Consider the following 12,785-nt stretch of genomic DNA (forward strand, 5'->3'; position numbering starts at 1 on the left):
AAAATACTGAAAAATGTGCCTGGCTCCTGGCCTCTAAATTTCTGCCAACATCTCATGTTTGTTCAGCGATTCAGTAAGGTGAAACGAAGTGGCAGGTCAGTCTGATTATTAGGGTACCACTAAAATGTCCATCACAGTTTCCCACAGCCAAAATTGACTTCTACAAATGTCTTGTTTTGTACAAAATTGGCTTAAAACCAAAGATATTCATTTTGCAATAATATAAAACAGACAGAACGAGCAAGTCCTCGCACTGGAGAAGCTGGAACCAGTTTATGAGTGCGTTGAGGGTGGCTCAAAGACCGACTATGTCGCCTTTTTTGTTCCTTTTTTTTTACGTTTTCTTGTTGTGTCCCCCTCGTGTCTTTGGTTTTATAGTTTTACTCTGAACATAAGTGTGTCTGACCTCTGAGCTCCCCCAGATCTTCTGTGCAGAGACTGTTCCTCGGTCAAGTTGAAAACTATTGCTGATCCTGATGCTGTTGTTGATCAGCTCTGAAACTGCCTCAGGCAAAGTCTCTAAAAGAGCCAATTCATTGCACATCTCTGGTAAAAAAAAAAAAAAAAAAAAGTATCTTGTTTTCTTTGGCTTTCTCTTGATTGATTACACATTTATAGGTTGTACACTTGGCTCTCTTTCGGTCTCTTAACCCCCTTTTCCTAAAACTTTATATCTTCTATGCTACATATACCTTTCTGGCTTGAAATTGAACATGAAACCTCAAAGGAGACAAACCCATGTTTCTTCTAAATAAAGGGGCTCATGCTGCCCTCTTCTGTCACAGAGGCAGACTTCATCTACATGCCCTAAAGACCGCTCACTGCCTGCATTATGTAATATGGAAACCATTGATGACACTGTAGTTATTGTTCTTAACTAATAACTAACAGTTATTAATCATTTATTGATACACCAACCATGCAACACAGACTGACAATGCGTGTGGATAAACGCTTGCCATTAAAACAGTGTCCCCTCATCCCTCAGCACGACTCTAATGAATGATTTAAACATTTGCATTCTCATTTAAAACCAATAAGGCGAATAACGTGACTAAATCGAAACACTAGTGTAAATATCGTCGGCGGGATTTATATAAAACACACAGCCTGCGGTTTCTTTGTGGTGGCGGCCTGCGAGTGTTCCATTCATAGCCAGCCAATCAGAGCGCAGCTTACTGCGGCCTTCCGTCCAATAGCAGAGCTGCTTCTTGTTCGGCCCTGTTGCGACCGCGGAGAGACAGAAGCAAGTGGACCGGTTTGAAGCTAAGCTAATTCAGTCATATTACAGCTAGCTAATTTTGCTTTTTTGCATCGGTTCCGTTTGCGGCACACACGCGCACCAGTTTGCGAAAAATCAGAGCTACCTGTGAGTATTTTAGCTGTTGGGCTAACAAGCAGAGCTGGGCATTTATTTTGGTAAATCGTTTCTGTCCCGCTAGCTGGATTGGCAGCGGCTACGTTAGGCGCCAGTCTTGTTTGACAACAGCGCTATTCAGTCACGTTCCCGGTGTTGTTGTTTGTAGCCGCTGACTGATCGCGCTAGTTTCCGTTTGGTGCAAGCGGCAAAAAAAAAAAAAAGAAAGCTCACGGTTGCTAAAAAAACAAAACAAAGCCAAACATGGCAGAATTCCTCGAAGATCCGTCGGTTCTCACGAAAGATAAGCTGAAGAATGAGCTCACAGCCAACAATGTGCCACTTCCTAGCGGAGAGCATAAAAAAGAAGTGTACGTGCAGCTGTATCTGAAAAACTTAACCGTACTGAACAACAAGAAGAGCCCACCTGCAGACACCTTCTCCAGCGACGAAGAGCTTCCTGCACCCGTGGTGTCCAACAAAAGTCGATCTGGAAGAGTAAGTTTACCTCTGATCTCTTGATTGGGTTTTAGTTGTAGGTGTCTGTGATGTGACTGTGTGGATGGATGGATGGCGCGAGAGCAAGTCATGACTTATTGTATAATGACGTTGTGACTCAGATGCGTTTATTTATTTTTGTAGAAAGCAACCAAAAAGACAGACAAGCCTCGCACAGAGGAAGTGGAGGTGACAGATCTCACCGATGAAGATTTAAAACAACAGCTGGCAAAACATGGTGTGGACTCTGGGCCCATTGTCGGTGAGTTTCTGGAGGCTTGTGTCGGATGTTGGTCAAAAAAAAAAAACTTTTTTGCAACAGAAGAATAAATTCAGGCGCAACAATCACAAGAAAAAAAAATTATGAATAAAGTTATGATTGTTAAAGTTATTATTTATTCATGAATTAAGTACTCGTGAAATGAAACTATGATCAGTTGCTGTGCACTTTGTGTTGAATTTTTTTGGAATTAGACTCCTAGAATAGGTTTATGTTCAGTCATAACCTGAATAATACATTTGGCATTTATTCTATATTTTACTTAAACATCAGTCACTCAAATTATTTTTGTTAAGAGTTTTGACCAATTTATATTTATAAGTGAGACATTTTACGTAAAAAAGACACAGTGCTCTCTGGATGACGAGTTATGTAATGGAGACACTGTTTTTGAACTACCTCAGATGTATCTTTGGCATTTGAATACGTATATTATATATTATAATATTGTGTTACTTATTGACCAATATAATAAGGTAATTTGTTTGTACACATGTAACTTGTTAGTCAGTACATCAGCGCAAATGAGCTATTAGATAAAATGTAATAGATATATTTGCTAATGTAGGTCCCTGAAGCAGTGCTACGCATGTCCAAATAATCATGTTATTGGACAAAAATACAAATTCTGAATGTGTTAAAATACTATGTTTTATATCCTTTTTTTTTGCCCCTTCCTCCCCTCCATTCAGCCTCCACCCGTAAGGTGTATGAGAAGAAGCTGCAGAAGCTTTTGGACCAGCCTCCAGCTGAACCTGAAGCTCCTACAGACGTCACAGCTCTCCCCAAAGCAGACAGTAACCAGAACGGCAACACAAATTCTGACCAGTACAGTGACAAGGAAGATGGTGAGCTCCGACCACACGTTAATTAGATTTCACATCACTCATGAACACAAATAACACGGGCTGAATGTGTATGTAATGTAATGTAATGTAGGAAAACGCACTGATTGTGTTCACATTACTTGTGTTTTCAGAGGAGATCGCTGCCCCAGAACCGGAGCCAGTTCCTGTGGTAGAGAAGCCAGTGAGGAGCAGAGGGAAAGCTCCGGTTACCGTCAGAACCAGCAGCAGACGACAAACCAAGGTGAGGCCCATTTTCTCAACCTTTCTCGACCTTAGAGATGACACTATATTCTAAGTTTGTATCAACACGGCATTGTGCTACACTGACAGGTGGTGGTGGAGGAGGAAGTTATTACTGAAGAAACCCCGAAGAAGGCCAGCGAGAGTGTTGTTGAAGACATCCTTGCCAATGAAATAAGCACACCAACAGGCATGAGGTAACACGTGATGATGACTTTTCCAGATACTTTTTTTGTCTTGTATTGAGATGCGCAGAAACATTATTATATTTGGAAAAATGGCCTAAAAGTTGTACATGAAAGAATATCCTGGACTTCAGAGACACTAGTTTAATTAAATGTTTTTCCCTGAGCTTTCAACTGAATGTCACATCCTCACTCAGCAGTGGTTGCTTTGGCTACCTCCATGACAACTGAGCAAACCTAATCTGCTGAAGAAGACCATCAGATGTGGTTCAAAGCTCCAGAAAGTCTTGGAAGTGGATCTTGAGTTGTGTTTTTGTGTGTGTGTGTGTGTGTGTGCGCCTAGCCTAAAAGTTTGATTTTGTTGTTTCTCTGATCAGTGCGACATGCAGGCGTCCAATCAGAGGTGCAGCTGGCCGGCCATTAAAACCAAGCGACTACTGGCTGGATGAGTCTCGTGTGCAGCACAGCGTCCTCACCGAGAGCAGCACCTACTCTGAGTCTTTCTCCAGAGCGGGCAGCGCCGCCTCTAAAAGCAAAGCGCCGGTCCGACGAGGCTTCCTGTCTGTGTTGCTCAAGCTTCTGCTCCTTGTTGTGGTGGGTGGTTCTCTCTACTACGCCTACCAGAACCTGGACGCAGATCAAATCAACACCCTCAAAGGCCTCTGGGACAGCGTCATCGTCCCCCTTCAGGGTGTTGTTAACAATGCAGCCACCTACCTGGGTATCAGCAGCGACGCCACAGAGGGCGCCGCCAAGTAAAGACCCTCAGCAGTCTCTCGCCATGCCCACGCCACCTCCCTGCCGCCTGCCACAGCACACCACAACTTAAGCAGTAAACTTGGCTCACCTCTTCTTTTTACTTTTCATGGTTGGACAAAGGACACAGATTTAATTGGAACAATGAACTTTCTCCTCTCCAGACTCCAGCTTTCCTCCCACCAGGAGAGGAAACGGTAGCTTCTGGATCACACTGTTTTGTGGCAGTCAGAAGAGACTCATTTCAGTGTTGATTTTAATCTGTGAATTGTTTGTGTCTTTGTGTGTATTTAACCCTTGTATGTAGAAACGAGTGCAGAACGGAGAGGCCAGGTTATCCGTGCATGGTTGTAGTTTTGGAAGGCCATACTGTAGTTTCTTACTCTCTGTGCCAGGTGTTTTTCTGATGGTGAAGTGCCTGGACACTGTTAGCACGTAGTGCCCTCCCATTTTAAAGCACAAAGCAGTGCTACTACTAATACCAGAATGTCTACATGTGTTTCTGTATGAATTTCAAAATTGCTCCGTAGCTTTAGAATTAGATAGAGTGATTCATTATTTCTATGGTGCTCAGGTCGATTCAGCTCAAACTTTTTAATGTGGTCTTTGCTGGGAGGAGACACATGGTGTAATCAGGTCACATCACTGCATGAGGAAAATCTGCCCACATTCAGGTTGATGTTTAAAATGTTTTTCAGTGGCTGATCGCTGCTTGAATCATTGCATATGGGGGTCAGTGATTATGGCTAAAATTACAATTCTGGCCACTCTGTATTGTAATCATGATTTTTACTGCCAATGAATTGAGGAAGAAAATTTACTGTATTTTTAGGAGCTTTTATTAACATCCTCATCAATTTAAATACAGAATTGTCAATGTCACCGCTTTTTAGTATTGATCATCTATCATTTATCTGACAATTACTCCTTAAGGAAATTAAAATTGCAGTGTTCCATCATAGATTTTCAATTTTCCAGCCCTGCCAGTGTGCCCATTTGAGTTTACATGCTTTGGGTTTTAGTGCTCTGTTGTGCTTTTTTTCTGTTTTTTTTTTTTTGTTTTTGTTTTTTTTATTAGATTTCTGATCCTTCAGTCCTAAACGCAGGATTGGCTGTTGCAGTGCACCCACATAGCCCACCTCACGGACTGCATGTGTACTGTCCAGACATGGTTGATCTGCAAAGAAGACACATGGAGAAAGTTAATCCTTTTGGGACAATTAATCAATTTATTCTCTTCAGAACTCTTGAGTTCTTCTGCCTGTGCAAATTACCACAATTAAGACTGTAGGTTACTCTGAAAGGGGCCGTTTACCACTTTGGGAGCGGGAAAGCATTCACTGGAGGTGATGTCGGGGGTGGGAGGATTTCTGGGGCATTTTTGTTTCTATTTTGATATTTTTCTAAAATGGTGTGTTCAACTTTTTCTAGCACATTTTAAGGTAACATTTGAAAGCAATATAAAACATGTAAGTTACACTGTATCTCAATCTGAATCTTGCTGATTTAACACGAGTGATTCATTATCAGGCAGCTCTCCCACAATGGACAGAAACGACAGGGGTTATGTGGGTAAGGATTTTTAATCTGTTTATTTATGATAATGTAGGCAGTGTATCATAAAATAAACCTGGTTGTTACCAGATCCTTTTTTTGTTTTGTCTTCTGTAGCTTTTGCATGTTTTAATTATGCCATCGTACCACACGCTAACCATTTTCACAAGCCAGTTTTCCATTCTTCAGGGCAGCCATTGCTTTCCATTCATTTGAATGAGGATGTTATCACATTGAATATGAGTTGCTTTATAAAACCTTGAAGTTTGGGAATTAAAGGGAAAACAATGGCAGGTAAGCACATATTTTAAAATGTTATAAAAAAAAATTACCAAGAGGAAGGCCACAGCAAGTACATTGTTTTCTAAAAAGGAGTTTAATTAAATGTTCTCTTTATGTCCTATTTTTTTTTTTGTGGCCATCTGAAAGTGTCTAATCTGATAGTTTGACCACATTAGGCCCCTCAGCTGTTCTCCCCATCAGAGGTCAAAGAAGCAGCAGAGTTCAGACTGTCCCCTGCTGCCTGCCCAGTAAGAAAACACTGCTCAGGTCTTTGAGGTCGTTTTTTCTTTAACTGCCTATAAACAGAACTTATTTATTAATCCTCACAGCTGGAGCATATGTCCATCTCACATATTGCTGCCTTGCAGTGTAATGAGTACAGAGGACACTAAGCCTGCAACTCAGGATTATTTTTATTGTCGATTAATCTGTTAGATAGATTAGACATCCCACAAAATGGTAAATTGCTGATCGGTGTTTCCAAAAGCCGAAGATAAAGTCCTCAAATGTCTTGTTTTGTCCACAATCCCAAAAATATTCTGTTTTATGTCATAGAAGAGGAAAAAAACAGCAAATATTCACATTCACATCAAATATTTTATTAATAGGGGAGAACGGGGTTTGTTGTCTCATGGGTTGGTTGTCACAGTGCTTATTACAGCCAAACTGGAGGGCGCTGTTAAATCATCTTGCTATCAAACACTCAGTGATGTCCTGTTCATTTCTATGTGGTCATTTTGTGTAAAACACATAAATCACAGAAATTGTGTATTTTTTTATGGGTCAGTAATTTTTCATGTTGCTGTTTGTGTAACAAAAGTTTGTAGGTGATTAAGCATTCCATGATCAAACATTACTTAAAAAATAAAATTTTATCATTTGCAATTTGAGAGACCACTGATAACTTTAGTGACAACTAACCCCATACGACATGTAAGAGTGTCTCTGATGGTTAATAACTTTCTGTTAAAAATTAAATTTAGAACCATTTCAACCGAAGACTTTAAACCTCCCTCTAATGTAGAATGACTGTTGTTGTGAGCAATTTACATGAGAGTAAAACGGTGACAGCAAACCCCCGTTCTCCCCCACTTGATTCATACCACAAAAGTTGAATAAAATAAAGTGTTTCCAATATTTTCTATGTGGGTTTGCACAAAAGGCATAAATAATAATATCATTATATATAATTAATGTGATTAAAATATTAATATTCTAATTAATAACTCATTAATTAATTTCTCAAAGTGGTACACCGAACAATTTTTAACTATCTTTCTTTTTTTTAAATGAACAGGAAATAGATAGGTGAGCGTTGAACCAGCTGACTGAGGTGACCCTCGGAGTGCCAAACTGAGACTTTGTAGGGGATGGAGAGGCTTAGTCAATTAAATCCAGTAGGCTGCAGCCTGACAGCACAGCAGGAAGAGGAGCGGGCACACAGAACAACACACCAAGGGTGAGTCTGACTGTAGTGTTGGACAAAGGATTTACACTCTCAGAGTCACTGGACCCTCCAGACAACAGGTGAACAGCCGTGATTTTATTGTTCTGTGAAGATTTGTGTGCAGGAGGCAGACTGATTTAGAGTTAGAGTTACTTATTTGGATTTTGGTTTGTGGTGCGTTTGTCTAACTGTGGGGAAAGTTTGTGCGTTCCGACCTTTTGTTTAGATGGTGTTGATTTTAGGTATCGGTGCTTTTCTTCTTCGGTAGAAATGCAAATAGTTGAATTTCTTTCTTGAGAGATGAGTAGGATTCTTCCTTAAAATGTAGTTTTGTCCAGGGAGAATATTTCCACCGATAAATGGAAGAAATGTCATTACGTGTTGAAAACTAACTAACTAGACTTATTAAATGTTATCAGATTATCATCTAATATTAGGTTAGATTAGATTATCAGGTGTCAAATGTTTTATGTGTGTCCTGTTGTCTGTACCACACGCTGCCTGTGTTCAAGTTCAAGGGTGACCTAACCTCTCTCAGTCACATACAAACGTTCGGCAGGTCGCTGCACAGCTGTCTGAGCTACAGTTTTGGCATAAAAGGCCAATTCACTGATGGCACTTCCTTGATCACTCAGGTACCAACCATGTTTTATGTTTCATTAGAAGTCACAAAAACCTGCTGTCCCCCTCCCCTGCGACCTTGCAAGCTAAGAACCATCATTAACCACTCGTGTTTACATGCTTCGAGTGCATGACGCTTTCTCTTGATAATCCACTTTCAGTCAGGGTCAGTGAATGGACGGTTCACCAATGCACTTTCAGGGGGACTTTATCCTCTGTCAGACATGGCAAGTTTTTGCAGATATCTTGGTTCTGCACAGAGCGTCACGCAGTCTGTACAATCTGCAACGTAAAGGAAAAACCACTTTGTAGATAATTCAGTGGCAGCTAAATCATACATAATTAAGATTCAGCCCATTACTAACAGTGGCAATAGTACGGCTGTAGTATAAGATAATTACCTCAAGAAGAGAATTTAAAGAATTTCATTTGTAAAATACGTCTCCCACTGTAAATGAGAGAAGTAATTAGTTATTGTTCTTTAGAGACATCCTATCAGACACAGGGTTAATGTTCATCTGTAGTTCAGGTGGAGCAGATGGACGCAGCGTTAAGGGATTACAGTAACTCCTTCAACTGTCTGCAGTCAGTCACTCGAGTTTGGCATCCGATTATAGTGCCCCGTCCTCCACTGGGGGAGGAGGGTGGAGGGAGAGGAGAGAAGCTCTGTGCAGCCGGCCCTGAGTCACATGTGCTCTGTGCTACCGCTGCAGCTGGCCGGGTACCTGCCTCGACTGTCTGGACTGCACGAACGGTGACGGTGGGAGGTGTTGTGGATGCACAGGGTGCGCAGCTCTGTGACAAACACACCTTTTAGGCATCCATTCAGTTTGTCATGCTGATTACATGGTGGTGTTTATACCTCGCAGCTCGGAGCATCGCCGAACAAAGCAAGTATTGCTGCTGTTTCTCTGTCCGCTCGCTTGTCTTTTCAAGGTGAACTCTGCAGGAGGATAAATATGTGAGACGGAGCTCAGTCAGTGTTTCCTTATTTCTTTTCTTGTACTGCATCTAGATGTCAGAGGAGCCATTAGTGTCACTGAGATAAATGTCAGGCTTAATTTGTAATCCCTCTACACTCAGAATATAACACGCAGTGTCCTGAATGCAGTATTTATGAAGTTTGAGCACGCACCCTGCTGTCTGGATGCAGGCCAGTTTCCCTCCATCGTGTCTGTGTTTGGTGTCACTTGTCAAGAGTCAACATGTTCGCTGACCAGGAACGCTCTTCCCTTCCTCCCTCCTTCCCTTCTTCATTTTTACACTCCTCAGCACTGAAAATGGCCTCAGTTCTGCAGAAGCTGATCACCCCGCTGTTCAGTGGTCCTCCCGAGCCCCCCAGGAATAAAGTGACAGTGGTGGGAGTGGGCCAGGTTGGCATGGCCTGTGCTATCAGCATCCTGCTCAGGGTAAGAGCCCCACCGGTGTTGCCTTTGCTCAGATTACGTCCCCGTCTGCTGGTGTGACAGGACGGGGTAATACCCAGGATCCTCCCAGACTGACACCGGATTACTGATCTCTTGGCGTCTGATCTGTTATCCCGACACTGTCCTTGTTAACGTGTGTCGACAATGACAGAAAAATGTTTTTATAACTTTATACTAAAACTGAGCTGAAATTGGACAGCATCTTTCTGTCTGTACAGTAGTAATAGCAGCAAGTTCACATTCTTGATTAACTCCACTGTGAGAAATCCCTTTATCTAAATCATAACACTCATTATTCTGCATGCAAAGCAGATAAGCACAAACTGCTTGAACTTCTATTGCAGAGCTGGTATGTTTTGTGAGTGAGCTGTGAGGGGCAGTGGTGCAAACGCCACTTGAACTGCATTGTTTTGTTCTGTGTGCAGGAGCTGGCTGATGAACTGGCCCTGGTGGATGTGATGGAGGACAAGCTGAAAGGAGAGATGATGGACCTGCAGCACGGCAGCCTCTTCCTCAAAACCCCAAAGATAGTCGCAGACAAAGGTAAGTTTATACCTCAGACATGCCAAGAAATTCAGTCACAATTCAGGTATTTGCAGGCTGCAGCTCAATTAAATTTTGATCCATGACACTTGGGTTTAGACAGGAATCTGAAAGTGAGGACAGAACCGTTGCCCTCTTAAGCATCATGACAAATCTACTCCTCCTCTTCCTCCTCTCTCAGACTACTCTGTGACGGCAAACTCCCGCATCGTGGTGGTGACAGCTGGAGTCCGTCAGCAGGAGGGAGAGAGCAGGCTGAACCTCGTCCAGAGAAACGTCAACATCTTCAAGCACATCGTCCCCCAGATCGTCAGATACAGCCCTGACTGCATCATCATCGTGGTGTCCAACCCAGGTGTGGTCAAACACACATTTCATCATTCTGGCTGTTTTTGTTTCTCTCACACAGACGCACAGTTTTCACCTTCTAATAACTGCACTCTCCAACAGTTGATGTGCTGACTTATGTAACCTGGAAACTGAGCGGCCTTCCCAAGCACCGCGTCATCGGCAGCGGCACCAACTTGGACTCGGCACGCTTCCGCTTCCTGATGGCCGACAAACTGGGAATCCACACCAGCAGCTTCAACGGCTGGATCCTGGGAGAGCACGGAGACACCAGTGGTGAGTGCAAGTGGCACAAAAAAACGACGCCGACAGTGCAGACCGTGTGGCGTGTTGAAGCATGTGACGATGGTTGGTGGTTTCAACGCGTATTTTAGTGCCTGTGTGGAGCGGAACCAACGTGGCTGGAGTCAACCTGCAGACGTTAAACCCAGACATTGGCACCGACTCTGACGATGAGAACTGGAAGGAAACCCACAAGATGGTGGTGGACAGGTAGGCCGGAGTTTAACTGGGTGGCTCACATTTCCGTTTGTTGGTAATAATAAAGGGTAATAATTAGATTTTTGATTTATTGTCGTTTAACACCTCTCCACATAATCATAGTGTGACAAAATACTCATATGTAGATACTTTGGTTCATTGTTCTCTTGTCTAAATGAGCGGAAACATTACAACAAGCTCAAATAATCATCATCTTAAATGTGTATAGTCATATTGTCTTAACTCTATAACACATTAGTTAAACTTTATATCATCTGAGTTAAAATAATTTAATAATGATTCACATATAAAAAAGACAAAGCGATAATTATTGACATATTATTGTATCCATATAACCCTCCTCTGTCACCTGTATAAAATAAAACAGTTTATTCATGGAAATTAGATTTAAAAACGTGAAATCATCTCATATTGAAGGACTAGATATAAATATCATTGTAGATTCAACTCTGTCTCTGTCGCTGTCTCTTTCATCAGCGTAGAGGAGCAGCAGGCGTGAGGGAAAATCTGCCTCTAAGAGTGTTTTATGGGTTTATTTTTAGCATGTCTCGTCTGCTTTATCACCATTAAAATCACCTAACTCTCAAAATAATCTAACTCCATCTGAAAACAAACTTTTTGTGTGTTTTTTGTGTCTCTCAGCGCCTACGAGGTGATCAAACTGAAGGGTTACACCAACTGGGCCATCGGTCTGAGTGTCGCAGACCTGGCGGAAAGCCTCATCCGGAACATGAACAGGATTCATCCCGTTTCCACGATGGTGCAGGTGAAGGCTGTTCACACACACACACACATTTTAGACACAGCCTGAAACAGGCTGCAGCTTTAAGTTCTGCACATAAATCAAATTGTACCTGTCTGTAAAAGGGTGAGGGGTTAGGTACCTGTAGTTGTAGCGTCGTCTACAGCAGTTTAATATGATGTACTTAAGTACCTTTTGCCTTTGTTTTGATTTATTGCACAAAGTGTTGACAACAGCGGTTTTAAATTTGTATATATTAGGATTTTTCTTGCTCATATTGAGATACCGAAGTTTAACATTTTCATTTGTGAGCCAAAATTTGAAGCTGCTTTATGATGCAAGCTCCATTTTTGACAGGTTTAAATACAAATTCCAGTCCATTTCATTGAAAGATCAGGTTTCTGTAATCTGAATCCCTTCACCTCTCTTTAATGACCACATATGGACATAAAAAGTAATATTTTTGCAGTTGCACCTTCTTCCTCTGCTGCTGCTTGTCTTTAATCTCTCAAACAGACAGTGAGGTAGTTGTTCTCTGTGCACAGGGCATGTATGGAATCTGTGATGAGGTGTACCTGAGTCTGCCCTGCGTGCTGAACAGCAGGGGCGTGGCCAGCGTGGTCAACATGACCCTGACAGAGGACGAGGTCTCCCAGCTGCAGGCCAGTGCCAACACGCTGTGGGAAATCCAGCAGGATCTGCGGGACATCTAACTGAACAACAGGGGGTGCCATAGCTGCAAATCCCTGACTGCTCATCATCTACAGCATTATCACTCTGCAGTCACCAAACACCAGATACCAGCTCCACCTTTAACCCCTCCGTAGTGTCACAGATCCCCTCAGATTTAGCTGTAGGTGTCAGTTTGTACTCTCCCGCCCGCTGGACACCAAATGTGACATCAACTGAGTGAAACGCTGCTCTGACACACGTGTCCTCTGCTGTGGGACCGCTCATGTTGCTTTGATGTGTAATAAAACAAGTTTGTTGTTGCTTAAACAAAAAAAAAAGAATGTGTTCAGTTATTCTGTGGTAAAGGGAAAATCTACTCTAAGTTAGAATTTACTGTTAATTGTTATTTGTCTCAATTTAAATATGAGAACTTTATTTTTTTATCAATCAATCAATTTCTTTATTATCATTTTTATGCTCAACA

At 42.1% G+C, this 12,785-nt stretch overlaps 2 protein-coding genes across 2 annotated transcripts; both read left to right on the top strand.

Moving 5' to 3' along the window:
- Positions 1-1,237: 1,237 nt before the first annotated feature.
- Positions 1,238-5,809, top strand: tmpob (thymopoietin b). Its single transcript, XM_070831316.1, has 6 exons — positions 1,238-1,855; positions 2,000-2,117; positions 2,828-2,983; positions 3,115-3,224; positions 3,314-3,420; positions 3,786-5,809. Exons 1-6 carry the CDS (start codon positions 1,622-1,624, stop codon positions 4,165-4,167), a joined length of 1,107 nt encoding a protein of 368 aa, XP_070687417.1. The 5' UTR covers positions 1,238-1,621; the 3' UTR covers positions 4,168-5,809.
- A 3,079-nt stretch (positions 5,810-8,888) lies between these two features.
- On the top strand, positions 8,889-12,342 carry ldhbb (lactate dehydrogenase Bb). The gene is made up of 8 exons (XM_070830183.1): positions 8,889-8,958; positions 9,341-9,477; positions 9,921-10,038; positions 10,220-10,393; positions 10,489-10,662; positions 10,761-10,878; positions 11,530-11,653; positions 12,175-12,342. The coding sequence occupies exons 1-8, from the start codon at positions 8,904-8,906 to the stop codon at positions 12,340-12,342; spliced, it is 1,068 nt and encodes a 355-aa protein (XP_070686284.1). The 5' UTR covers positions 8,889-8,903.
- Positions 12,343-12,785: the final 443 nt, after the last annotated feature.

Source organism: Pempheris klunzingeri, chromosome 5, assembly GCF_042242105.1.
Source record: "Pempheris klunzingeri isolate RE-2024b chromosome 5, fPemKlu1.hap1, whole genome shotgun sequence".
NCBI lineage: Eukaryota > Metazoa > Chordata > Actinopteri > Acropomatiformes > Pempheridae > Pempheris > Pempheris klunzingeri.